This window comes from Chiloscyllium plagiosum, unplaced genomic scaffold (genome assembly GCF_037043375.1).
Source record: "Chiloscyllium plagiosum isolate Xiang-an unplaced genomic scaffold, Cpla_swu_hap1 HiC_scaffold_6, whole genome shotgun sequence".
In the NCBI taxonomy this organism is placed as follows: domain Eukaryota; kingdom Metazoa; phylum Chordata; class Chondrichthyes; order Orectolobiformes; family Hemiscylliidae; genus Chiloscyllium; species Chiloscyllium plagiosum.
Window position 1 is genome coordinate 128,214,050 of NW_028270144.1, and position 24,537 is coordinate 128,238,586.

The 24,537-nt window shown below is 51.2% G+C and overlaps 1 protein-coding gene across 1 annotated transcript in view; it reads right to left on the bottom strand.

Annotated features, from left to right (window-relative positions):
- Window positions 1–1,619: 1,619 nt before the first annotated feature.
- Window positions 1,620–24,537, bottom strand: part of stard10 (StAR related lipid transfer domain containing 10) — a 51,187-nt gene continuing 28,269 nt past the window's right edge. Inside the window, exons 2-6 of the mRNA XM_087988453.1 lie at window positions 22,265–22,412; window positions 14,905–15,008; window positions 10,813–10,930; window positions 6,093–6,145; window positions 1,620–1,920 (exon numbers count right to left, since the gene is read on the bottom strand). Coding sequence (XP_087844579.1) covers window positions 1,693–1,920; window positions 6,093–6,145; window positions 10,813–10,930; window positions 14,905–15,008; window positions 22,265–22,412 — 651 coding nt within the window. The 3' untranslated portion in view covers window positions 1,620–1,692. The remainder of the gene's footprint in view (window positions 1,921–6,092; window positions 6,146–10,812; window positions 10,931–14,904; window positions 15,009–22,264; window positions 22,413–24,537) is intronic.

The following is a 24,537-nucleotide window of genomic DNA, read 5'->3' on the forward strand; positions in this document are numbered from 1 at the left end:
GACGTAGGCATTACCACCTGGGGCTAGGATTTATTGACCATTGCTCATGGTACAGGAGGCAGTTGCGAGTCTGTGGTCATACAGAAGGACACATTTCCTTCCCAGATGGGATCTTACAGCAATCCATAATGGTTACAGTCATCATCATTCCAACTTTTTATTCCGAAGTTTTATTGAATTCAAATTCCAATAACTGCCTTGCTGAGACTCGAACCGTCAACCCCCCAGAACAGGAGCCTGGGATTCTGAGTGTCCAGCCCAGTGCCTGGCCCATTGTGACTTCATGCTATTCTGCTGTAACCCTCCCTGCGACTGTGCCTGGAGTGACTTGGTCCCATTCTGGGCCTCGTACCCTCAGGAAGGGAATCTCGGAGGTGCAACAGCAAGACTTTGCCAGAATGGTCCTGAGGATAAAATGGTTAAAATAAGGCAACAAGGTACACAGCTGGGGTAAGGAGAGGTTTAAAATCATAAAGGAGTTTGCTAGAGAACAAGAAAGTGAGTGAGAAAGAAAGAGAGAGAGAGAGACACACACACACATTCTCCTTGTGCCTGCGTGGGTTTTCTCTGGATTCCTCCCATAGTCCAAAGATGCACAGGTCAGGGTGGATTGGCCATGGGAAATTCAGGGTTACAGGGATGGGGGTAGGTCTGAATAGGATACATTTCAGAGGGTTGGTGTAGACTTGATGGGCCGAGTGGTCTGCTTCCACACTGTAGGGATTCTATGATGAGACAAAGGCACAGTGACTCAGAAATAACATCCCCCTCCCCCGGCTCCCAAGTGTGGAAAATCCAGGATACAGCAAGGCATTCAGACAATTAAAACAACATCAAAATAAAAACAAAAACACAGGAAATACTGGAGAAATCTGGCAGGTTTGGCAGCCATCAGCAGAAACAGAAACAGCTTTTGAGTCTGGTATGACTCCTCATGAATTGGAAAATGATGGTTTTGATGCTGTTGATGGAGGGGGAGGAGGAGTGAGTGGAACAGATGGTGAGGGGGCCCACGACTAAAGCCAAAGGGAGTAAAAATGGTGGTGAAGGAGAGACTGGGATGTAAAATAGGTGTGAATGATAGTGCAAAAAAGAGAAAATGGACCCACTCTCTGCAGAGAGACAAAGTCAACAACATACTGACATGGTGCAGGGGTTGGGGGAAGGGGAAGAGTTACTGGTGGGAATGAGTCACATGCAGCTCGGAGAAAATTTGGAACTCCCTGTCCCCAGAAAATCATCAAGGCAGGAGCTCAACTGAAAATGTCAAGACCAGAACTGGTCAGGGGGCCAATTGGGTGATTGCAGCCGAAGTGCAGGGGAAGGGCTTTCCAAGCTGAGAATCTAACCCCACACCCCACATACACACCAGGAGCCTGGGATTCTGGGCAACTAGCCCAGTGCCTGGCCCATTCTGACTTCAGGGCATTCTATATGCTCTCCCTGTGACTGCACAGTCCTGGTCAGAGGGGCTGAACAGCCTCTTCCCATTCCCTTGGTGCCCTTCACAGAACCTGCCAGAATGGTCAAAGGACAGCCCGTTGGTAATTGGGGGTGGGTTACTTCTGACCTCCATCTCTACCCCGTTTCCCCACCATCACCCACGGAACATCAGAGAGTCCTGGTTAAAGAAAGTGTTTTTTTTATTGGGTACATGGCACATGAGGCGTGTTGGGAGGGCACAATGCTTCTTCAGTTCACACTGTCTTCGTCACTGGCATCAGCCTTGTCATCCCGGGTTTCGGGAATTCCGCTCTCGTCGATGTTTTCCAGGGAGTCGGCATGTTGGATGGCGAGCTCAGAGAGCTGGATGGTGAGGATCTGGCTCTGTTCCGGGTGCAGCCAGGGTTTGTAGGCCGGAGCGTGCATGTGTTTCCATTCCGGGTACTTCAGGCAAGCTTTGTATATCTTCTTCATCGCCTGGTTCCGTTTAAACACAGGGAGATCAGTTCACTCGGGGTTGCAAGGGCAGGAGACAGGCAGCAATGGGTTACAGGTCAAAGGTCAAAATACATGACAACAAGGCTCAGATACCACACCCTCCTCCTGCCCGATGTCACTCTTCCCCCCATCACTGACCCTACCCACCCATTTAACCGCCCCTCCCACTGCCCTGTGTACCCTCTCACAAACATCTTTAATTTTAATATACGGGTTTTAAAAACGGATTTCTTGTTCCTTGGGCAGTTTGTTATAGGGTTGACAGCAGTTGGTCAGGAGCAGGAGATGGGACTGATCTGACAGTGAAGGGTGTCTTATTTGAACAATGCTGATGGTTACCATACACCCAGGGAGTCCAAGTGCACGTTGACACGGCTGGTGCAGTCTGGTGCTATCAATGGTGACAGTAGAGGTTCCAATGTCAGTTTCAGCACAGGATTGGCCAGGAATCTCTCCTAGTTGGTACTACCAGCCATTGGCGGATAGCCCAGCCTTACTGCGGGATGCACATTCGTTTGTGGTTAGCTTCTGGCGTAGGGTTTGAACCCAGAGCTTCAGGCTCTGAGGCAACAACTCATCAAACACCAGCAAACAGTCTAAAGAGTCTAATTCAACCAAGTCTAAATGAATACAGGACTCCAGGACCAGAGGGCACAGTCTCAGAATAAAGGGGGACCAATTTCAGACTGAGATGGGGAGGAATTTCTCCTCTCAGAGAGTGGAGTGTCTTTGGAATTCCTTGTCACAGAGAGCTGTGGGGGCAGAGTCCTTGTGGATATTTAAGGCTGAGGTGGATTCTAGGTCAAGGATTACAGGGAAAGGGGATGAACGTGGATGTGAGGAATATCAGATCAGCCATGATGTTATTGAATGGCAGAGCAGGCTTAATGGGCTGAATGGCCTACTTTCCTTCCCCTTTCTTCTGGTCTTCCAGCATAACAAACATGTGACCAAAATCTCCGGAAAATGCTATTTCTTTGGTGGAACACTGAGGAGGGGACATATTATTTTATATTTGTATGACAACAGATATATAGTTTCTCTCACATTTATAAATACAGCAACCTCCTTTTCCAATCTCTCTCTATGACCTTCCCCCCACCCCCCCTCCTCCCTCCAAACCTCCTCCCGTTCCAATAGCAGAAGCAAAGTATTGCAGGTGCTGGAAATCTAAAACAAAAACAGGAAGTGGTGGAGAAACTCAGCAGTTCTGGCAGAGAGAGAAAGAAAGAGAGAGAGTGTGTTAATGGTTCAGGGTCAGCGCTGACGTTAGGAAGGTAATGGGGTTTGAGCCTGTGAAAGGGCTAAGTGAGGAAAGAGTACAACAGGGAGGCTCTGTGTGGGGTAGGAGACTGGAGAGATTAAAGGCTGTAGATTCCAATGAGAATGGAATCCACACATTGATGCTTCCATCTATACTCCCCACTGCCTCGGGAAAGCCTCTAAACAGAATCATAGACCCCTCCCACCCCAGTTATACTCTCTTCTCCCTCCTCCATTAGGCAGAAAGTATAAAAGTTTGAATACACAAACGAACAGATTCCAGTCCAGCTTCTTTCCTGCCATTATCAGACTTATGAGCAGACTCTCAAGTGTTAATGTTGATCTCTCTCTCTCTCTGCCCCTTCTCTGTGACAGTAACACTGTATTCTGCTTATCTGATGCACTAAGTCCGGTACAATCTGTCTGGCCAGCATGCAAAACCACACTTTTCACTGTATCTCTGTACATGTGACAACGGTAAATCAATGAACGTAGAATGAGACCAATAAAGAAACAAGAATGGTGTCCAGGGGAGGTCTGAATGGCAAACATCATTCAGAGGCTAAACTGAGAGAAAACAAGAGACTGAAAGCGGAAACAACAAAGATAAGGAACTAAGAAGTGCACAGGAGTTTATGGTGTGAAATTGTTCAGCTCAGACGTCAAAGTTTGTGAAGTGATTCCATAAGGGCATAGGAGCAGAAGGCCATTCGGCCCATCAATTCTGCTCCACCATCACAGAGATCATTGGCTGATCTGATCACCCTCAACTCCACTTTCCTGCCTTCCCCTCTCGATTCCCTTCCTAACAATCGGATTGAAAGCTGAGGAGCGCAAGTCATGATCCTGAAACGGATAGACATTGAGTTTGATTGGAACAGTACAGCAGACCAAGGGCAGAGTGGTCACAGTGAAGCTGAGTGGAGAATTAAAATGACAGGTCCTCAGGAAGCTCAGGGTCATGCTTATGGACTGAGCTGAGGTGCTCCAACTGGTCATCCCATCTGGATTCGGTCTCCTCATCTCCATCAGACCATATTGGGAACAGCAAGAATCACAGAATCCCTACAGTGCAGATAGAGGCCATTTGGCCCATCAGGTCTGCACACCAGCCCTCCAAAGAGCAACCCATCCTATTCCTGTAACCCCACACTTCCTATGGCTAATCCCCCTGGCCTGCACATCCCTGGACACAACGGGGCAAAACATTTAGCATGGCCAGTCTACCCTAACCTGCACAACTTTGGTCAAAATGACACTTACTTCACTTCTTAACCTCATCGTCTCCCAAGGTAACTTTGTACCTGACCTTCATCATCCTCATTATCCAAAGCCTCAAACCCTCCTTCCATGTGAAGCAGAGATTTACTTGTACTTGCACTGATCTAGCCACCAGTAGAGTGAGCAGACAACGTGGAGATGGAGTGAGTGTGGAGGGTGATGAAGTGGAGATAGAGAAGGCAGTGCTGCTAAAGGGAGGAATGTGCTTCTGGTGGGACATGGTGTTGAGAGTGGATCTGGTGGAGAGCAGTATCGGAGGGATTAGATTAGATTACTTACAGTGTGGAAACAGGCCCTTCGGCCCAACAAGTCCACACCGCCCCGCCGAAGCGCAACCCACCCATACCCCTACATTTACCCCTTACCTAACACTATGGGCAATTTAGCATGGCCAATTCACCTGATTGTGGGAGGAAACCGGAGCACCCAGAGGAAACCCACGCAGACACGGGGAGAATGTGCAAACTCCACACAGTCAGTCGCCTGAGGCGGGAATTGAACCCGGGTCTCTAGCCCTGTGAGGCAGCAGTGCTAACCACTGTGCCACCGTGCTGCCCACAAGAATCTGAACATCTCACTGATATCTGTCACTACCAGCACATTCCAAACACAAGCAGTGGGCCATGGCAGGGGGATGCCTTTGCTGCTGAGAAGCAGGTGGCTGTTGTGTTCTCTGTGTATCTTACACATTCCCAGTTTCCCATCGCTCCACTATCTGTACCTTCAGCTGTGTGAGGCTCCGAGCTCCGGAATGCCATTCCTAAACCTTCCCCCTCCTTCTCTCGCTCGTACTGTAAGGTGCTCCTTCAGATCATGCCCAAGGTCACCTGTCCCTACAGCCTGTGGCATTCAGTGTGTTAAACGTTACTTGTCAACTCTCCTGTGGGATGTTCATGGTGCTACGTAAATGCTTGATATTTACAAGAAATGTTCATCGAACCAATCCAGTCCGTTGTTAGTCATTAGACGTGATGGGTAAACTGGGAGATCAGACAACCATTCTAACGAGAACTACTGGTGTCACATGATGCAGACAGTCTCCCCATGTGGTTACTCTGCCTCTGCTCTAGGTGGCAGTACAGCTGGAGGAACACTCCAGCCGTTGCTGACCAGACACGTCCATCCCCCAGACTCCACCTTCCCTACAAACGCTGGGAAGGCCACCTTGTTGTTGACCCAATGATATTCCAGTCCTGCTCCCACCAGCCTGATTATCACTCGCTCACAACATCATGTAGCACATCATCTTACCTCCTTCCCAGAGTCCCCAAGGAAATTGGAGTGCACAGGAGAAGGCCAATGCCTTCCCTCTGCTGAGTAATCCGGTTCGTCTCATTCCCCTGCTCAATCCTGTAAACTCTCCAACCTTACTTCCCTCAAATGTCTGTCCAATTTCCTTTCAAAGTCACTTCCAACTCCACGCCTCCCCAGGGGCAGCTTAGAAATGGTCTCCCTCAGTTAACCCCTGGACTGCACTCTCAAAGTCTCCAATCAGTGTTCCCTAGCTCCTGTCCCATCAGCTAATGGGAGACAGGGTTTTCCCGCCCTATCCAAGCTTGTGCCAGAGGAATGAGGATGTCCATCTCCGGGTTAAACATTATACTCACTTTGGGAGCTAGACGCTGCCACGATTGATTCACCACCCACTTTGGTAATGAGCCTTCAGAACAGAAAGAGAAAGAAAACACACAGGTTATTCACTTGGATTCTCACAAAGTCCTTTTCAAAGACAAGGTAATCAGAGACAAAGATCTATCAACTAAGGCTTCACACACACACACAGCCCTCCAAATCAAAGAGTCGTACATACTGGTCCCACTCCAGAAACACGCAATCTGGGTTACGCAGTACTGCACTGTCAGAGGCACACTCTCTCAGATTGATTTTCTTGTTTTTATTTAGATTAGATTAGATTCCCTACAGTGTGGAAACAGGCCCTTTGGCCCAATAAGTCCACACCGACTCTCCGAAGAGTAACCCACCCATACCCATTTCCCTCTGACTAATGCACCTAACGCTATGGGCAATTTAACATGGCCGATTCACCTGACCTGCATATCTTTGGACTGTGGGAGGAAACCGGAGCACCCAGAGGAAACCCTCACAGACACGGGGAGAATGTGCAAACTCCACACAGACAGTCGCCCGAGGGTGGAGTCGAACCTGGGTCCCTGGTGCTGTAAGGCAGCAGTGCTAACCACTGAGCCACCATGCCACCCCATAGTCTTGCCAGACCATAGGGGCTGCTCTCTCATTAGAGAGAAGCGACTGGTGGTGATTTAACCTGAGGGCCACCAAATCTCAGGTGAGGGAAGAGGTTGAGAAGGAGAGTCCTTCATGGTAACCTCAAACCAGTGATGGGAATTGAACCCACGCTGTTGCCATCACACTGCTCTGTAAACCAACAATCCAACCAACTGAGCTAAACCAATTGTAATGAATAAAGGATCAGTCAGGTTCACACAGTCAGGAAAGAGAGATCCCATCCAGAGAGAGCTTCTAGCACAGATTGGAATTAGTGGGTACAATGTTGTGGGGTCTCACAGAATCAGGGCTGCATTGGACCAGGGGTGGGAATTAAATATCCCAAGGGATACATGTCCTATCGGAAGGTCAGGGGGATGGGCAGAGGCGGAGGGGTTCCCTTGTGAGTAAGACGTGAGGGTAGATCAATAGCACAAAGTGACCGCGTTGGAAGGTGTCGTATCTGTGTGGGTCGAGTTGAGGAACTGCTAAAGGAAAAAGCCCCTGATGGGAGTAAACACAGGACCCCCCTCGAGCTGTGGTCAGGGTGTGGGGTCAATAATAAACCCGCAGTTAGAAAAGGCAGGTCAGAAAGACACTATTACAATAATCCTGAGGGACTTCAATATGCAGGGGGCCCGGAAAATCAGGGTGGGAGCAGATCATAAGGGAAGGAATTTGTGGAATGTCTATGAGATGGATTTTTTTGGAGCAGCTTGTGGTTGATTCCTGAAGGAACAGGTAGGTCTGGATTTGGTGATGTGTAATGAGACAGACCTGATTCGGGAGCTTAAGGTGAAGGAACCCCCCCCCCCCTCCAAAGGGGCAGTGACCATAATATGACCATATTCACCTTGCAGTTTGAGAGTGAGATTCATACAAATCTACAGACTCCCATAACTACCTGAACTACACCTCCTTGCACCCAAGATCCTGCAAGAACTCCATCCCCATCTCCCAATTCCTCTGCCTCTGCCACATCTGCTGCATTCCACTCCCAAGCTACCCAGATTTCGAACAATGTGCATTTCCTTCTTCTGTCATCCAGACAGCCCCCACCTCACCGATTCATTCCCTGTTGCACTGCTCTAAACCCACCCCCCTCCAAACATGATAAAGACAGAGTCCCCCTTGACCTCACTTAGCACCCCACCAGTCTCCACACCCAATATACCATCCTTAAACACTTCCACCAACTCCAACTAGCTCCCACCCTCCATAACATCTTCCCCTCCCCACCCCACCTTCCGCAAGGACCGTTCCTTTCGACAGTTCTTGGTTTGCACCACTCTCCCTGAACCCCCAGGGAACTTTCCCTGCAACCAGAAAAGATGCAAAACCTGCTAGTATCCCACCACCCTCTCCCCTCCATCCAGGGCCCCAAACAGTCCTTCCATGTGAAACAGATGTTCACCTGCCTCTCCTCCAACCTAATTTACTGCATCAGGTGCTCCCGATGTGGTCTTCTCTGCATTGGGGAGACAGAACGGAAACTTAGGGAACATTTCGCCAAGTGTCACAGCCAGGCCTGCAGGGGCCGACTGGACCTCCCAGTCAATGCCCATTTTTAATTCCCCTTCCCCAGTCCCTTTCCAACATGACCATCCTTGGCCTCCTCCATTGCCAAAAGGAACCAAATTGCATATTGGAGGAACTTTACCTCATCTTCCACCTGTCCACGCTACAGCCCAGAGGACTCTGCATTGAGCTCTCCAATTTCAAATAACCTCCCTCCCCATCCCCATCCCCATCCCCAGACTCCCCTCCCAGCCCCTCTCCCTTCCTACCACCAACCCAATTCATTCTCACCATTGACCAAACATGTCGCACCCTCCACTTGTCTTCACCAATCCCCACTTCACCACCCTGCCCTGTCACCTCCTTTATCTGCAGCTTCCCCCCAACATCCACCCCCAGTCCTGAAGAAGGGTTACACCCAAAACACTGACTTCTCCACCTCCTGATGCTGCCTGGCATGCTGTGTTCTTCCAGCCTCCTGGCTGTCTATTTTGAGAGGGAGAAGCTGGGATCAGAGGGAACGGAATTACAATTGGGTAAAGGGAACGACATGAGGGAGGAGCTGGCCAGAGTTGATTGGAAGGGGAGCCCAGCAAGGGACAGTGTGGAAACAGACCCTTCGGCCCAACAAGTCCACACCGACCCTCCGAACAGTAACCCACCCAAACTCCTTTCCCTCTGACTAATGCACCTAACACTATGGGCAATTTAGCATGGCCAATTCACCCTGACCTGCACATCTTTGGACTGTGGGAGGAAACCGGAGCACCCGGAGGAAACCCACGCAGACACGGGGAGAATGTGCAAACTCCACACAGACAGTCGCCCGAGGCTGGAATCGAACCTGGGACCCTGGTGCTGTGAGGCAGCAGTGCTAACCACTGAGCCACCGTGCCGCCCTGAGTTTCTGGGGGTGATTTGGGAGGCACAGCTGAAACTCATCCCAAGGAGGAAGAAACACACTCGAGGGAGGAGGGGCCGACCCTGGCTGGCCGGGGAATCCAGGGACAGCTTAAAGCCAAAGGAAAAGCGGACAATGTGGTGAAGATTAATGGGAAGGAGCGGATTGGGAAACCTTCAAAAATCAGCAGAGGGTCGTGATAAACCAATGGGTGGGGGGGTGGGGGTGAGGGGAAATGATGTGAAAGTGAGCTCGCTAGTAATGTACAAGATGATTGCAAGGGTTTTTTTTAAACAGGCAAGAGTGGATAAAGGATTACTGGAAAGTGAGGGGAAGTAAAAATGGGGAACAAAGTAATGGCTGAGGAACTGAATACGCCCTTGGCATCAGTCATCACATTGGAAGACACCAGCAAAATACACAAACTTCAAGAAAGTCGGGGGGCAGGGGGAAGTGCAGTGGAAACTAATTGGCTGGTTCGGCTGACCTCAGTCATTGGGAAAGTTTTAGCATCCATTATTAATGTTGAGATTGTAGAGTGGTTGGAAGTGCACGGTAACACAGGGCTGAGTCAGCACGGCTTCATCAGGGGGAGGGTCATGCCTGACAAATCTGTTCGAATTCTTTGAGGAGGTAATGAGCAAGTTAGACAAAGGAGAGCCAGTGGATGTGATCTATTTGGATTTCCAGAAGGTGCAGCATAGGAGGCTGTGAAATAAGAAAAAGCCCACAGTGTTAAACAGAAAGTCTTGGAGGGGGTGGAATAGGCTGAATGACCTGCCCCAGTTGCTGTGCTCCCTGTGTGGACCAGACTGGTGAAAGAGGAAGGAGTGAGGAACAGAGAGAATCCAGTTGGGTTTTCACTGTGACTATTCCCCGAGGGCAGGCTGCTCTGGGATTCCCTTTTCCCTGCTAATGAATGCAGAGAGATGGGACAGCCTGGAAACGTTCTCCTTAGGGCAAAGAAAGCTCAGGGAAGAGGGGTTCAAAACCACGAGGGGTTTGGTATAAGGTGATATCTAGTGGCATAGTTGCTAGCTCATTAACCCAGTGAATGATCCAGGGACCTCGGCAGATGATGGAATTTGAATTCAATGAAAATCTGGGATTAAGGGTCTAATGATGACCATGACTCCATTGCCAATTATTGGAAAACCCATCTGGGTCAGTAACACCCTTTAGGGAAGGAAATCTGCCATCCTTACCTGGTATGGCCTACAAGTGACTCCAGACCCACAGCAACATGGTAAACTCTTAACTACCCTCTGGGCAATTAAGGATGGGCTTTGATGCTGGCCCAGCCAATGAACCTGATGGCTTTTTCTGACAATTGATGACTAAGACCGCCTATGATTCCTTTAAAGTCCAAATGTGTTTGGGCCAAATCTGCCCAATGGTTCCTCAGAAGCTCAGCCCCTGGAGGCCAGGATTAGGTGAGTGAACCTTCTCTGTAACTCATACAGCTGCCATGCTTTTCAAATCAATCCCTTTCTCCTCAGTTAAACACTTTATGATCCCAATCTTTGGCGAAGCTATTGGCCCACTATCCTGGTGGTTTAGGGTGCAATTCTGTTTATAAAGCAACCGACGGGAATGTGAGCATTGAAATCTGTGATCTATGGAGCTCCCAGCACTCCAGGGCTGGTCTTGGTATCGCCACTTACCTTTCGGGTCCACCTGAGCCAGGTAAGTGAGGGTGCAGCTATTGGCACTGTTGGTTTCAACCAGGTATCCAGTCTGAACTGAAACCGCCCGAACTCGTTCCTTCCTAGGTGGGTATTTCTGAGGGGACAGGGCAACAAAGGAAACTGAAAATCAATCAGGACCAACCTTTAATGTTGTAGGATTTCATTCAGATCAGTCCAAAGATGTTCGGGTGGGATTGGCCACGCTAAATTACCCACAGTGCCCAGGGATGTGCAGGTTAGGGTGGATAGGCCATGCTAAATTACCCATAGTGCCCAGGGATGTGCAGGTTAGGGTGGATTGGCCATGCTAAATTACCCATAGTGCCCAGGGATGTGTAGGTTAGGGTGGATTGGCCGTGCTAAATTACCCATAGTGCCCAGGGATGTGCAGGTTAGGGTGGATTGGCCATGCTAAATTATCCATAGTGCCCAGGGATGTGTAGGTTAGGGTGGATTGGCCGTGCTAAATTACCCATGGTGCCCAGGGATGTGCAGATTAGGGTGGATTGGCCATGCTAAATTACCCATAGTGCCCAGGGATGTGTAGGTTAGGGTGGATTGGCCGTGCTAAATTACCCATAGTGCCCAGGGATGTGCAGATTAGGGTGGATTGGCCATGCTAAATTACCCATAGTGCCCAGGGATGTGTAGGTTAGGGTGGATTGGCCATGCTAAATTACCCATAGTGCCCAGGGATGTGTAGGTTAGGGTGGATTGGCCACACTAAATTACCCTTGACCATGACCCCACCCCCCACCACCAAACCATCATCTCCCAGACCGTCCATAACCTCATCATCTCGGGGGATCTCCCATCCACCGCCTCCAACCTCATAGTCCCACAACCCCGCACCTCCCGCTTCTACCTCCTGCCCAAAATCCACAAACCTGACTGCCCCGGCCGACCCATTGTCTTCGCCTGCTCCTGCCCCACCGAACTCATCTCCGCATACCTTGACACCGTCCTGTCCCCCTTAGTCCAAGAACTCCCCACCTACGTTCGGGACACCACCCATGCCCTCCACCTGCTCCATGATTTTCGCTTCCCCGGTCCCCAACGCCTTATTTTCACCATGGACATCCAGCCCCTGTACACCTCCATCCCCCATCACGAAGGACTCAAAGCCCTCCGCTTCTTTCTTTCCCGCCGTACCGACCAGTACCCTTCCACTGACACCCTCCTTCGACTGACTGAACTGGTCCTCACCCTGAACAACTTCTCTTTCCAATCCTCCCACTTCCTCCAAACCAAAAGAGTAGCCATGAGCACCCGCATGGGCCCCAGCTATGCCTGCCTCTTTGTAGGATATGTGGAACAATCCATCTTCCGCAACTACACTGGCCCCACCCCCCACCTTTTCCTCCGCTACATCGATGACTGTATCGGCGCCGCCTCGTGCTCCCACGAGGAGGTGGAACAGTTCATCCACTTCACCAACACCTTCCACCCCGACCTCAAATTCACCTGGACAGTCTCAGACTCTCCCTCCCCTTCCTCGACCTTTCTATTTCTATCTCAGGCGACCGAATCAACACGGACATCTACTACAAACCGACCGACTCCCACAGCTACCTGGACTACACCTCCTCCCACCCTGCCCCCTGTAAAAACGCCATCCCATTCTCCCAATTCCTTTGACTCCGCCGCATCTGCTCCAGGAGGACCAGTTCCAAAACGCAAAACCCAGATGGCCTCCTTCTTCAAGGACCGCAATTTCCCCTCCGACGTGGTCGACGATGCCCTCCATCGCATCTCTGCCACTTCCCGCTCCTCCACCCTTGAGCCCCGCCCCTCCAACCGCCACCAGGACAGAACCCCACTGGTCCTCACCTACCACCCCACTAACCTCTATGTACAGCGCATCATCCGCCGTCATTTCCGCCACCTCCAAACGGACCCCCCCACCAAGGATATATTTCCCTCCCCTCCCCTATCAGCATTCCGTAAAGACCACTCCCTCCGTGACTCCCTCGTCAGATCCACACCCCCCCACCAAACCAACCTCCACTCCCGGCACCTTCCCCTGCAACCGCAGGAGGTGCAAGACTTGCGCCCACACCTCCCCCCTCACTTCTCTCCAAGGCCCCAAAGGAAACTTCCATATCCGCCACAGATTCACCTGCACCTCCACACACATCATCTATTGCATCCGCTGCACCCGATGTGGCCTCCTCTATATTGGGGAGACAGGCCGCCTACTTGCGGAGTGTTTCAGAGAACACCTCTGGGACACCCGGACCAACCAACCCAACCACCCCGTGGCTCAACATTTCAACTCCCCCTCCCACTCCACCAAGGATATGCAGGTCTTTGGACTCCTCCATCGCCAGACCACAACAAAACTACAGTTGGAGGAAGAACGCCTCATCTTCCACCTAGGAACCCTCCAACCACAAGGGATGAACTCGGATTTCACCAGTTTCCTCATTTCCCCTCCCCCCACCTTGTCTCAGTCAAATCCATCGAATTCAGCACTGCCTTCCTAACCTGCAATCTTCTTCCTGACCTCTCCGCCCCCACCCCAGTCTGACCTATCACCCTCACCTTGACCTCTTTCCACCTATCACATTTCCGACACCCCTCCCCCAAGTCCCTCCTCCCTACCTTTTATCTTAGCCTGCTGGGCACACTTTCCTCATTCCTGAAGAAGGGCTTCTGCCCGAAACGTCGATTCTCCTGTTCCCTGGATGCTGCCTGACCTGCTGCGCTTTTCCAGCAACACATTTTCAGCTCACGCTAAATTACCCATAGTGCCCAGGGATGTGCAGGTTAGGGTGGATTGGCCATGCTAAATTATCCATAGTGCCCAGGGATGTGTAGGTTAGGGTGGATTGGCCGTGCTAAATTACCCATAGTGCCCAGGGATGTGCAGGTTAGGGTGGATTGGCCACGCTAAATTACCCATAGTGCCCAGGGATGTGTAGGTTAGGGTGGATTGGCCATGCTAAATTACCCATAGTGCCCAGGGATGTGCAGGTTAGGGTGGATTGGCCATGCTAAATTACCCATACTGCCCAGGGATGTGCAGGTTAGGGTGGATTGGCCATGCTAAATTACCCATAGTGCCCAGGGATGTGCAGGTTAGGGTGGATTGGCCATGCTAAATTACCCATAGTGCCCAGGGATGTGCAGGTTAGGATGGATTGGCCATGCTAAATTACCCATAGTGCCCAGGCATGTGCAGGTTAGGGTGGATTGGCCATGCTAAATTACCCATAGTGCCCAGGGATGTGCAGGTTAGGGTGGATTGGCCATGCTAAATTACCCATAGTGCCCAGGGATGTGCAGGTTAGGGTGGATTGGCCGTGGGAAATGGAGAGTTACAGGGATAGGGTGTGTGGGGAGGGTTGGTGTGTTGGGATGCTCTTTGGAGGGTCAGTGTGGACTTGTTGGGCTGAATGTCCTGCTCCCACACTGTAGGGTTTCTATGATCCTACTAAATGGCAAGGCAGGCTTGAGGGGCCGAATGGCTTGCTCCTGCTCATTGATCGTACGTTTGGATATTCACTTTTACCCAGCTCTCTTTAAAAAAGACCTTCCCCTCTCAGTAAACAACTTCATCATCCCATTTCAGGGCAAGGTCCCTTTCCACATCCCTGTGACGACACTGGAAGAAAATCAGTTGAAATGTTGATTGCAACCTACACATGTACAAGTCACATTTCTCAGTTTTCTCTTGAGTTTTTGCCAAGGGAGTGAATAAAAGGTTTTAAAAATGAAACGAAAACACAGGATGTGGGCATCGTTGGGCAGGGCCAGTGTTTGTTCCCCATCCCTAGTTTCCCTGGAATGGAGTGTCCATCCCTCAGCCAGTTCAGAGGGCAAGTTAGGGTCTGGAGTCAATGGAGGTAGACCAGGTGAAGATGGGAGCTGTCGTTCCCTAAAGGGCATTAGTGAACCCAAAGGGGTTTCACAGAAATCAGTTGTGGTTACGTGGTCACTGTCAGAGCAGCATATTACCCTCATCCTTCCCTCCAAACCGCGTCAGACCCTCCCATGACCCTCCATTAGCCTTCCCTATTGCAGGCGGAGGGTCTGAACTCGCTGCTCTGCAGATTGGCAACTTACCGAGTGTTTGACCGAGTAGTTCATGATGATGTAATCACTCCCCATTGGCAGCCAAGACCTCAGCGTGACCACGTCCCGATTCTTCAACGGCTTTGGACATCTCCCTGGACGCAACAAATAAAAATTCTGGATTAGTGGTGCTGGAAAAGCACAGCAGTTCAGGCAGCATCCTAGAAGCAGTAAAATCGACGTTTCGGGCAAAAGCCCTTCATCAGGAATAAAGGCAGAGAGCCTGAAGCGTGAAGAGATAAGCTAGAGGAGGGGGGGAGTGGGGAGAAAGTAGCATAGAGTACAATAGGTGAGTGGGGGAGGGGATGAAGGTGATAGGTCAGGGAGGAGAGGGTGGAGTGGATAGGTGGAAAAGGAGATAGGCAGGTCGGACAAGTCATGGGGACAGTGCTGAGCTGGAAGTTTGGAACTACGGTGAGGTGGGGGAAGGGGAAATGAGGAAACTGTTGAAGTCCACATTGATGCCCTGGGGTTGAAGTGTTCCGAGGCGGAAGATGAGGCGTTCTTCCTCCAGGCGTCTGGTGGTGAGGGAGCAGCGGTGAAGGAGGCCCAGGACCTCCATGTCCTCGGCAGAGTGGGAGGGGGAGTTGAAATGTTGGGCCACGGGGCAGTGTGGTTGATTGGTGCGGGTGTCCTGGAGATGTTCCCTAAAGCACTCTGCTAGGAGGTGTCCAGTCTCCCCAATGTAGAGGAGACTGCATCGGGAGCAACGGATACAATAAATGATGTTAGTGGATGTGGAGGTAAAACTTTGATGGATGTGGAAGGCTCCTTTAGGGCCTTGGATGGAGGTGAGGGAGGAGGTGTGGGCGCAGGTTTTGCAGTTCCTGCGGTGGCAGGGGAAGGTGCTAAGATGGGTTGTTTGGGGGGCGTGGACCTGACCAGGTAGTCACGGAGGGAACGGTCTTTGCGGAAGGCGGAAAGGGGTGGGGAGGGAAATATATCCCTGGTGGGGGGGTCTGTTTGGAGGTGGCAGAAATGTTGGCGGATGATTTGGTTTATGCGAAGGTTGGTGGGGTGGAAGGTGAGCACCAGTGGCGTTCTGTCCTTGTTACGGTTGGAGGGGTTGGGTCTGAGGGCGGAGGTGCGGGATGTGGACGAGATGTGTTGGAGGGCATCTTTAACCACGTGGGAAGGGAAATTGCGGTTTCTAAAGAAGGAGGCCATCTGGTATGTTCCACGGTGGAACTGGTCCGCCTGGGAGCTGATACGGCGGAGGTGGAGGAATTGGGAATACGGGATGGCATTTTTGCAGGAGTTAGGGTGGGAAGAGGTGTAATCCAGGTAGCTGTGGGAGTCGGTGGGTTTGTAAAGGTCCAGGAAGGGGAGGGAGGCAAAAAATAAAAACACAAACCACGTTAGCTTCCTTTCAATTCTCACACAGAATGTGGTCTTTACTTTATTACCGTCCCTAGTTGCTCCCCGAGAAGGTGGGGGTGAACTGCCTTCTTGAACTGCTGCAGTCCATGGGCTGTGGGTAGACCCACAATGCCATTAGGGAAAAAAATCTCCAGGATTTTGACCCAGTGACACTGGAGGAATGGTTTCCAGGTCAGGGTGATGAGGGGCTTGGAGGGGAACTTGCAGGGGGTGGTGTTCCCAAGTACCTGCTGCCCTTATCCTTCTAGATGGAAGTGGTGGTGGGTTTTGAAGGTGCTGCCTAAGGATCTTTGGTGAATCTCTGCAGTGCATCTTGTAGATGGTACACACTGCAGCTTCTGAGCGTCGATGGTGGAGAGAGTGGATGTTTGTGGACGTGGTGCCAATCAAGTGGGGGCTGCTTTGTCCTGGATGGTGTCAAGTTTCTGGGGTGTAGTTGGAGCTGCCCCCATCCAGGCAAGTGGGGAGTATTCCATCACACTCCTGACATGGGCCTTGTCGAGGGCGGAGAGGCTTTGGGGAGTCACGGGGTGATCTGCTCTTGTAGCCGCTGTGTTTATGTGGAGAGTCCAGTTCAGTTTCTGATCCCCCCAGGATGATGATAATGGGGGATTCAGTGATGGTAACACCATTGAATATTAAGGGGTGATGGTTAGATTCTATCATGTTGGAGATCAGGTATTTGATAATGCTTTAAAGCTAACAACACAAGCTGAGAAGGCTGTTTAATTAAAAACAATTAAGATCCTTGGCACAGAGTTAAGGCAGGAGAATCACAGGGGACACAAGGAGCAACCTTTTCACCCAGAGGGTGATGGGTGTGTGGCATTCATTGCACAGTTTCAGATTGAGATGGAAAACTTCAACTAGGGTGGCATGGTAGCTCAGTGGTTAGCACTGCTGCCTCACAACACCAGGGATCCGGCTTCAATTCCAACCTCTGTGTGGAGTTTGCACGTTCTGCCCGTGTCTGCGTGGGTTTCCTCCCACAATCCAAAGGTGTGCTGGTTCGGTAAATTGGCCACAGGAAATTGCCCATTGTGTCCAGGTTAGGTGTATTAGTTAGGGGTAAATGTCGAGTAATACGACAGGGGAATGGGTCTGGGTGGGTCGCTCTTTGGAGGTTCGGTGTGGACTTGTTGGGTAGAAGGGCCTGTTTCCACATTGTAGGGAATCTATGATTCATTTTGAAGAATGAGAGGGGATCTCATTGAAACATCCAGGATTCTTAAGGGGCTTGAGTGGGTCAATGCTGTGAGGATGTTTCCCCTCATGGGAGGGTCTAGGACCAGAGGGCACAGTCTCAGAATAAAGGGGCACCAATTTCAGACTGAGATGGGGAGGAATTTCTTCTGAGGCTTGAGAGTCTTTAGAACTCCTTGCCACAGAGAGCTGTGGGGGCAGAGTCCGTGTCTATATTTAAGGCCGAGAGAGAGTCTTGATCAGTCGGGGAATCAGGGATTACAGGAAAAAGGCAGGAAAGTGTATGTGTGGAATGTCGGATCAGCCATGATCCTATTGAACAGCAGGACAGACAAGGGGCTGAATGGCCTAAAGCTCTACCTAATTCTTATGGAACCCGGATCTGCTCCTGAAGCTCAGGAACCTGCGAGGGTACAGACTGGGGCTGGAAAGTGGAATTAGAATGACCTCAGCACATCACACACAAGGGCTGAATGGCCTCCCTATGCTGTACCATTTCAATGGGGGCTTCTCTGTTATAGAGCAATGAAAAACCAGAACATTACCGCTGAGTCTTTGGGGATGGTGATGGCCTAGGGGTATTATCGCGAATCCGGAGACCCAGGTAATTTGACCTGGATTTAAATCCTGCCATGGCTGATGGTGAAAACTCAAGTCAATAAAGAGCTGGAATTAAGAGTCCAGTGATGACTAGCCAAAACCCTATTCAGGATTTGGGGAAAAAAGGCAGGAAATTGGCACTTTGAAAAAACAATGATATTCATTTGAAGGGATAGTGTAGGAAAGATGGACCAAGTGGCCTCCTTCTGCACCATTAACAGTTCAGAAAGAAATTGCAGTCTAACCGTAACATGTGACTCCAGCTGCACAGCAATGGGGCTGACTCTTAACAATTAGGGACTGGCGCTAAACACTAACCCAGCCAGTGACACGCACGTCCCATGAATGAATAAAAATGAACTTTACAAAACGCTGGTTAGGCCTTAGCTGGAGGACTGAGTCCAGTTATGGGTCCCACACTTTAGGAAGAATGTCAAGGCCTGAGAGGGCTGGGCGGTGGTGGTGGGGGGAGAATGGGAATGGAAATGAGACCAGGGATGAGGAGAGATGAGCGAGGCTGGAATTGCCCGACTGAGAGCAAACAAAGTTAAAGGGGGAGATTTAATTGATGGACTCAGAAGTGTGTGTTTTTTGGAAGAGTCAGTGTTAAAGGAATTAAATTGTTCCCAGAGGCAGGATGCTGGCTGTCTCGAGTGCTGTAATTGGCAAAGAGCCAGGAGATAGAGCGAGCTCTCATGGTCTGCACATGCAGACTGAAAGGTCACTGGAAACAGAATCAAAAAGGGAATTTCATCAATAATTGAAAGACATACAACTGCTCGTCAGTGGGGACAGAGTAGGGAGGGAGTGTGAGCTGCCGAATTGCTTTTTCAAAGGTCACAGCTATACTCTGTGCTGCAGGATCAATGATCATGAGGCTGACAAACAGAGGAAAATACATAGCAGAGAGTCACTGTCTCTGGTGTCCAATAGTGACAGCAGGGTTAATGCTCCTGTTCTCAAACCTCCCCTCTTGCTTGATGGTGATGGCCTGGTGGCATTGTCACTGGATTCTTAATCCAGAGACCCCAGGGAATGTTCCAGGGAGCTGGGCTCAAATCCTGCCACAGCAGATGGTGGGACTTGAATTCTACGTAAATCCAGAACGGAGTCTAATGATGACCAGGAAACCATTGTCGATTGTCGGAGAAAACCTACTGGGTCAACTAATCTGCCTGTACTTTCCTGGTCTCACCAATACGTGACTCCAGACCCACAGCAATGCGGTTGACTCTAAACTGCCCTCTGGGTAATTAGGGATGGGCAATAAATGCTGGCCTGGTCAGGGATGCCCTCATCTCATGAATACATTTCTTAAAAGTGTCTCATGGTCTCCCCCTCCCCCAGATATAGCTCCCCATCCCCCACCTTCTTTGTGTCCATGCACAATCAAGTCAAGAACCTTTTCAATTAGCTGGGAGCTTGGGGATGAGAGTGTGTGGTGCTGGAAAAGCACAGCAGGTCATGCAGCATCCAAGGAGCAGGAGAATTGATGTTTCAGGAGGAGCGCTTCATCAGGAATGAGGAGCTTGGGGAGCCAATCACCTCCTATTATTTTCCTACTGCAACACCTCAACCAATCAGTGTTGACGTACCAGCCAATCAGCTCTCTTTTCTCCTGCAGTATAAATTGTTGTGTTCCAACTCTATTTTGATTGGATCCCTGCCCTCCCCTTCACTGTTTGATCACACAGCATTGCCCTTTGATGTGAAGGGCACTGCTTGTCACAGGCTACTTGGGTGTTTTCCTTTCTTCCTGGTGGTGGAAATTTGAATAAAGATTTGTGTATCTTGTGTCTCTCACTGTGTCTCACACCGGCACACACACAACATGAGTGCCGGGGAAAAAATGAGCACTACCGCAGTTAGGCAGTAGTGTGGGGGATAATAATAAAAAAATAAATTGTTGTGATGATTTGAAATTTGGAATTCTTGCATTTCATCCTGATGAGTGTAACTCCATCGTCACCTCTCTCCCTAAGAAGGATCCCTAAGGTTTTCCACTGAGCAGCTTCTCATCTCTGGTGGTCTCCAGGCTCTCCCCTCTGTCAGAGATACCTGGCCTATGCTCAGTCACCATCAGTACCGACCTCCACTTGTAACATTCACAGATACTTTGAACTATCTACATGCCCCTGGTCTCCAGTAGCACCCAGGTCATCTCCAACCACTTCCACCTATCTCTAAATCTTTCATTTTCTAAAATCATACTCAGGATGAGGGTACGATAGGTGCTAGTGGAATTTACTGCTCATCCTTTGAAGTGGGATTCATATTGAAGATGTTTCTATTCACTTGTGGGATATTGGGCATCACTGGCTGGGCCAGCATTTATTGCCCATCCCCAGTCACTCTTCAACGGAGTGACTTGCTCAGCCATGACAGAGGGAAGTTGTGAGTCAGACACATTGCTGTGGGTCTGGAGTCTCGTGTAGGCCACATTGGGTAAGGATGGCAGATCTCCTTCCCTGAATGACATCCATGATCTACGTGGATCTTTCTGACAATCGATAATGGTTTCATGGTCTTCAGCAGATTGTTAATTCCAGATTTTATGACCAAAACTGAAAGGTCATGAGGAGTCCAATCACAATGTTGTGGGTCTGGGGTCATGGGTAGGCCTGGCAAGGGTTCCTTCCTCAACGGGACCATAGTGAAATGGAAGCAATCCTTCCAGCAGCCTGACCATTCCACCATCACTTCCACTAATGCAGCTGGTTTTATACAAACTGAACTCACTACCAAACCAAAGGACATTGGTCAGGCCACCGTTGGAATATTGCGTGCAATTCTGGTCTCCACCCTATGAGAAGGATGCTGTGAAACTTGAAAGGGTTCAGAAAAGATTTAAAAGGATGTTTCCAGGGTTGGAGGATCTGAGCTACAGGGAGAGGCTGAACAAGCTGGGGCTGTTTTCCCTGGAACGTCGGAGGCTGAGGGGTGACCTAATAAAGGTTTCAAAAATCATGAGGGGCATGGATAGGGTAAATAGACAAAGTTTTTTCCCCTGGGGTGGGGGAGTCCAGAACTAGAGGGCATAGGTTTAGGGTGAGAGGAGAAATATATAAAAAAAGAGATCTAAGGGGCAAATTTTTCACACAGAGGGTGGTACGTGTATGGAATGAGCTGCCAGAGGATGTGGTGGAAGCTGGTACAATTACAGCATTTAAAAGGTATTTGGATGGATATATGAATAGGAAGGGTTTGGAGGGATATGGGCTGGGTGCTGGCAGGTGGGACTAGATTGGGTTGGGGTATCTGGTCGGCATGGATGGGTTGGACCGAAGGGTCTGTTTCTGTGCTGTACATCTCATGACTCTGTGACTCTGTGACTCTGTGACTCTGTGACTCTGTGACTCTGTGACTCTATAGCTGTCCTGCTCACATTTCAACCAAAACTCCTGGGATCAATTGGTGAGACCACAGCTGGAGTATTGTGTGCAGTCTCGTGATCCGAGGATGGAGGTTCTGGCGTTAGACGGGGTGTACCAGACTGATTCCTGCGGTGGCCACATCCGCAGGCACTGATCAATCGGAGAATTGCGTCGCCCACCCATGCTCAGTCACAGTAATGTGTACCATCGCCAAGGTGCAGTCCAGGCCACCTCCTTCAACAGCACCTTCCAAATATTGCAGCCTTTATGTGTTGTGCTCAATGGGACATACGCATCACTTGCTTGGCCAACATTTCACACAATCACAGAATCATCCCAGTGTGGGAGGCTATTTAGCCCATCTTGCCAGTTCTATCCTCTAGTGCCAATCTCCTAACTTTTCCCCCAAATCGCCACACATCTTTTCTACCCAACTGGTGTGGCCTGGCATCCACAGCCCTGTTGGACAGGGAGATGTCTGTCTGAAAATGTGTTGCTGGGAAAGCGCAGCAGGTCAGGCAGCATCCAAGGAGCAGGAGAATCGACGTTTTGGGCATAAGCCCTTCTTCAGGACTCATGCCCGAAATGTCGATTCTCCTGCTCCTTGGATGCTGCCTGACCTGCTGCGCTTTTCCAGCAACACATTTTCAGCTCTGATCTCCAGCATCTGCAGTCCTCACTTTCTCCTAGAAGATGTCTGTCTGCCCCAGGATGGAACACTCTCCCCCCCCCCCAAGGAGGTGGGAATGTAGTGTTGGTGTTCAGGGGGTCACCACTAGGTTTGGGTCACTCACAAGCGTAATAGCCAACATCTGCATTAACTGTCAGCTTGCCGATGTCGAAGGTCTCGATCATGTTCTCGTCCCATTTCTTGCGATACTCTGCGTCGTGGAGAACATCATAGAGGGTCTCGGAGCAAACGTCTTTGCAGAACATCCTGCACTGAGAGAGAGAGCACAAGCCATAACTGTCTGGGGAACACCAGCAGACTCCACTCACCTCAACCCCTCCGGGAGGTATTCCCAGGATATCTGTTGGCTCCATCCCTGCCTCAACTGATCGGCTTCATTACCCTAACCAGATCTTCCACCCTCCACCCACTTCACCTCAGCCCTTCCTCCCCTCCAGGGCCCAGGCCCCCATCAAGCCCAGGCCACACTGGCTACGCTAGCTCAGCATTGAACAACATCTTAGAAATACAGAACATCGGAGCACACAAAGGCCATTCGACCCATCCACCTGCTCCCCCATTCATTACCATCACAGCTGATCGTCCAATTCCATGCCCGGTTCCCATATTCTCCCCAAAGCCTTTGATCCCTTTAGCCCAGGGAACTAAATTTATCGCCTTTTTGAAAACATTCAATGTTTTAGCTTCAGTTTACTGTGGGGGAGATTTCCAGAGGCTCCCCACTCTCTGTGTGAACACTTCTCCCCATCTCAGTCCCAAATGTCCCTTGCCCAAACACCCCCAGCATCCTTTTGATCCTTCTCGCTGGCTTCAACATTTCTCAAGTTTATCTGAGGCCTGGCCACTGCTTCCACAGCAGCCCCCCCTGTTTCCCAAACACCCTGAAACACACACCTCCCCCCCCACCCCCTCAAACACACACCTCTTCTCCCCCCCCACCCCCTCAAACACACACCTCTTCTCCCCCCCCACCCCCTCAAACGCACACCTCTTCTCCCCCCCCACCCCCTCAAACGCACACCTCTTCTCCCCCCCCACCCCCTCAAACGCACACCTCTTCTCCCCCCCCACCCCCTCAAACGCACACCTCTTCTCCCCCCCACCCCCTCAAACGCACACCTCTTCTCCCCCCTCCCCCCCCCACCCACTCAAACGCACACCTCTTCTCCCCCCCACCCCCTCAAACGCACACCTCTTCTCCTCCCCCACCCCCTCAAACGCACACCTCTTCTCCTCCCCCACCCCCTCAAACGCACACCTCTTCTCCACCCCCACCCCCTCAAACGCACACCTCTTCTCCCCCCCACCCCCTCAAACGCACACCTCTTCTCCCCCCCACCCCCTCAAACGCACACCTCTTCTCCCCCCCCACCCCCTCAAATGCACACCTCTTCTCCCCCCCCACCCCCTCAAACGCACACCTCTTCTCCCCCCCCACCCCCTCAAACGCACACCTCTTCCCCCCCCACCCCCTCAAACACACACCTCTTCCCCCCCCACCCCCTCAAACGCACACCTCTTCTCCCCACCCACCCCCTCAAACACACACCTCTTCTCCCCACCCACCCCCTCAAACACACACCTCTCCTCCCCACCCACCCCCTCAAACACACACCTCTTCTCGCCACCCACCCCCTCAAACACACACCCCTTTCCCCCCCACCCCCTAAAACACACACCTCTTCTCCCACCCACCCCCTCAAACACACACCTCTTCTCCCCACCCACCCCCACAAACACACACCTCTTCTCCCCACCCACCCCCACAAACACACACCTCTTCTCGCCACCCACCCCCTCAAACACACACCCCTTTCCCCCCCACCCCTTCAAACACACACCTCTGTCCCCCCCACCCCCTCAAACACACACCTCTTCTCCCCCCCCACCCCCTCAAACGCACACCTCTTCTCCCCCCCCACCACCTCAAACGCACACCTCTTCTCCCCCCCACCCCCTCAAACGCACACCTCTTCTCCCCCCCCACCCCCTCAAACGCACACCTCTTCTCCCCCCCCACCCCCTCAAACGCACACCTCTTCTCCCCCCCCACCACCACAAACGCACACCTCTTCTCCCCCCCACCCCCTCAAACGCACACCTCTTCTCCCCCCCACCCCCTCAAACGCACACCTCTTCTCCCCCCCCACCCCCTCAAACGCACACCTCTTCTCCCCCCCACCCCCTCAAACGCATCCCTCTTCCACCCCCAGCCCCTCAAACACACACCTCTTCTCCCCACCCACCACCTCCAACACACACCTCTTCTCCCCACCCACCCCTCAAACACACACCCCTTTCCCCCCCACCCTTTCAAACGCACACCTCTTCCCCCCCACCCCCTCAAACACGCACCCTCTTTCCCCCCACCCCCTC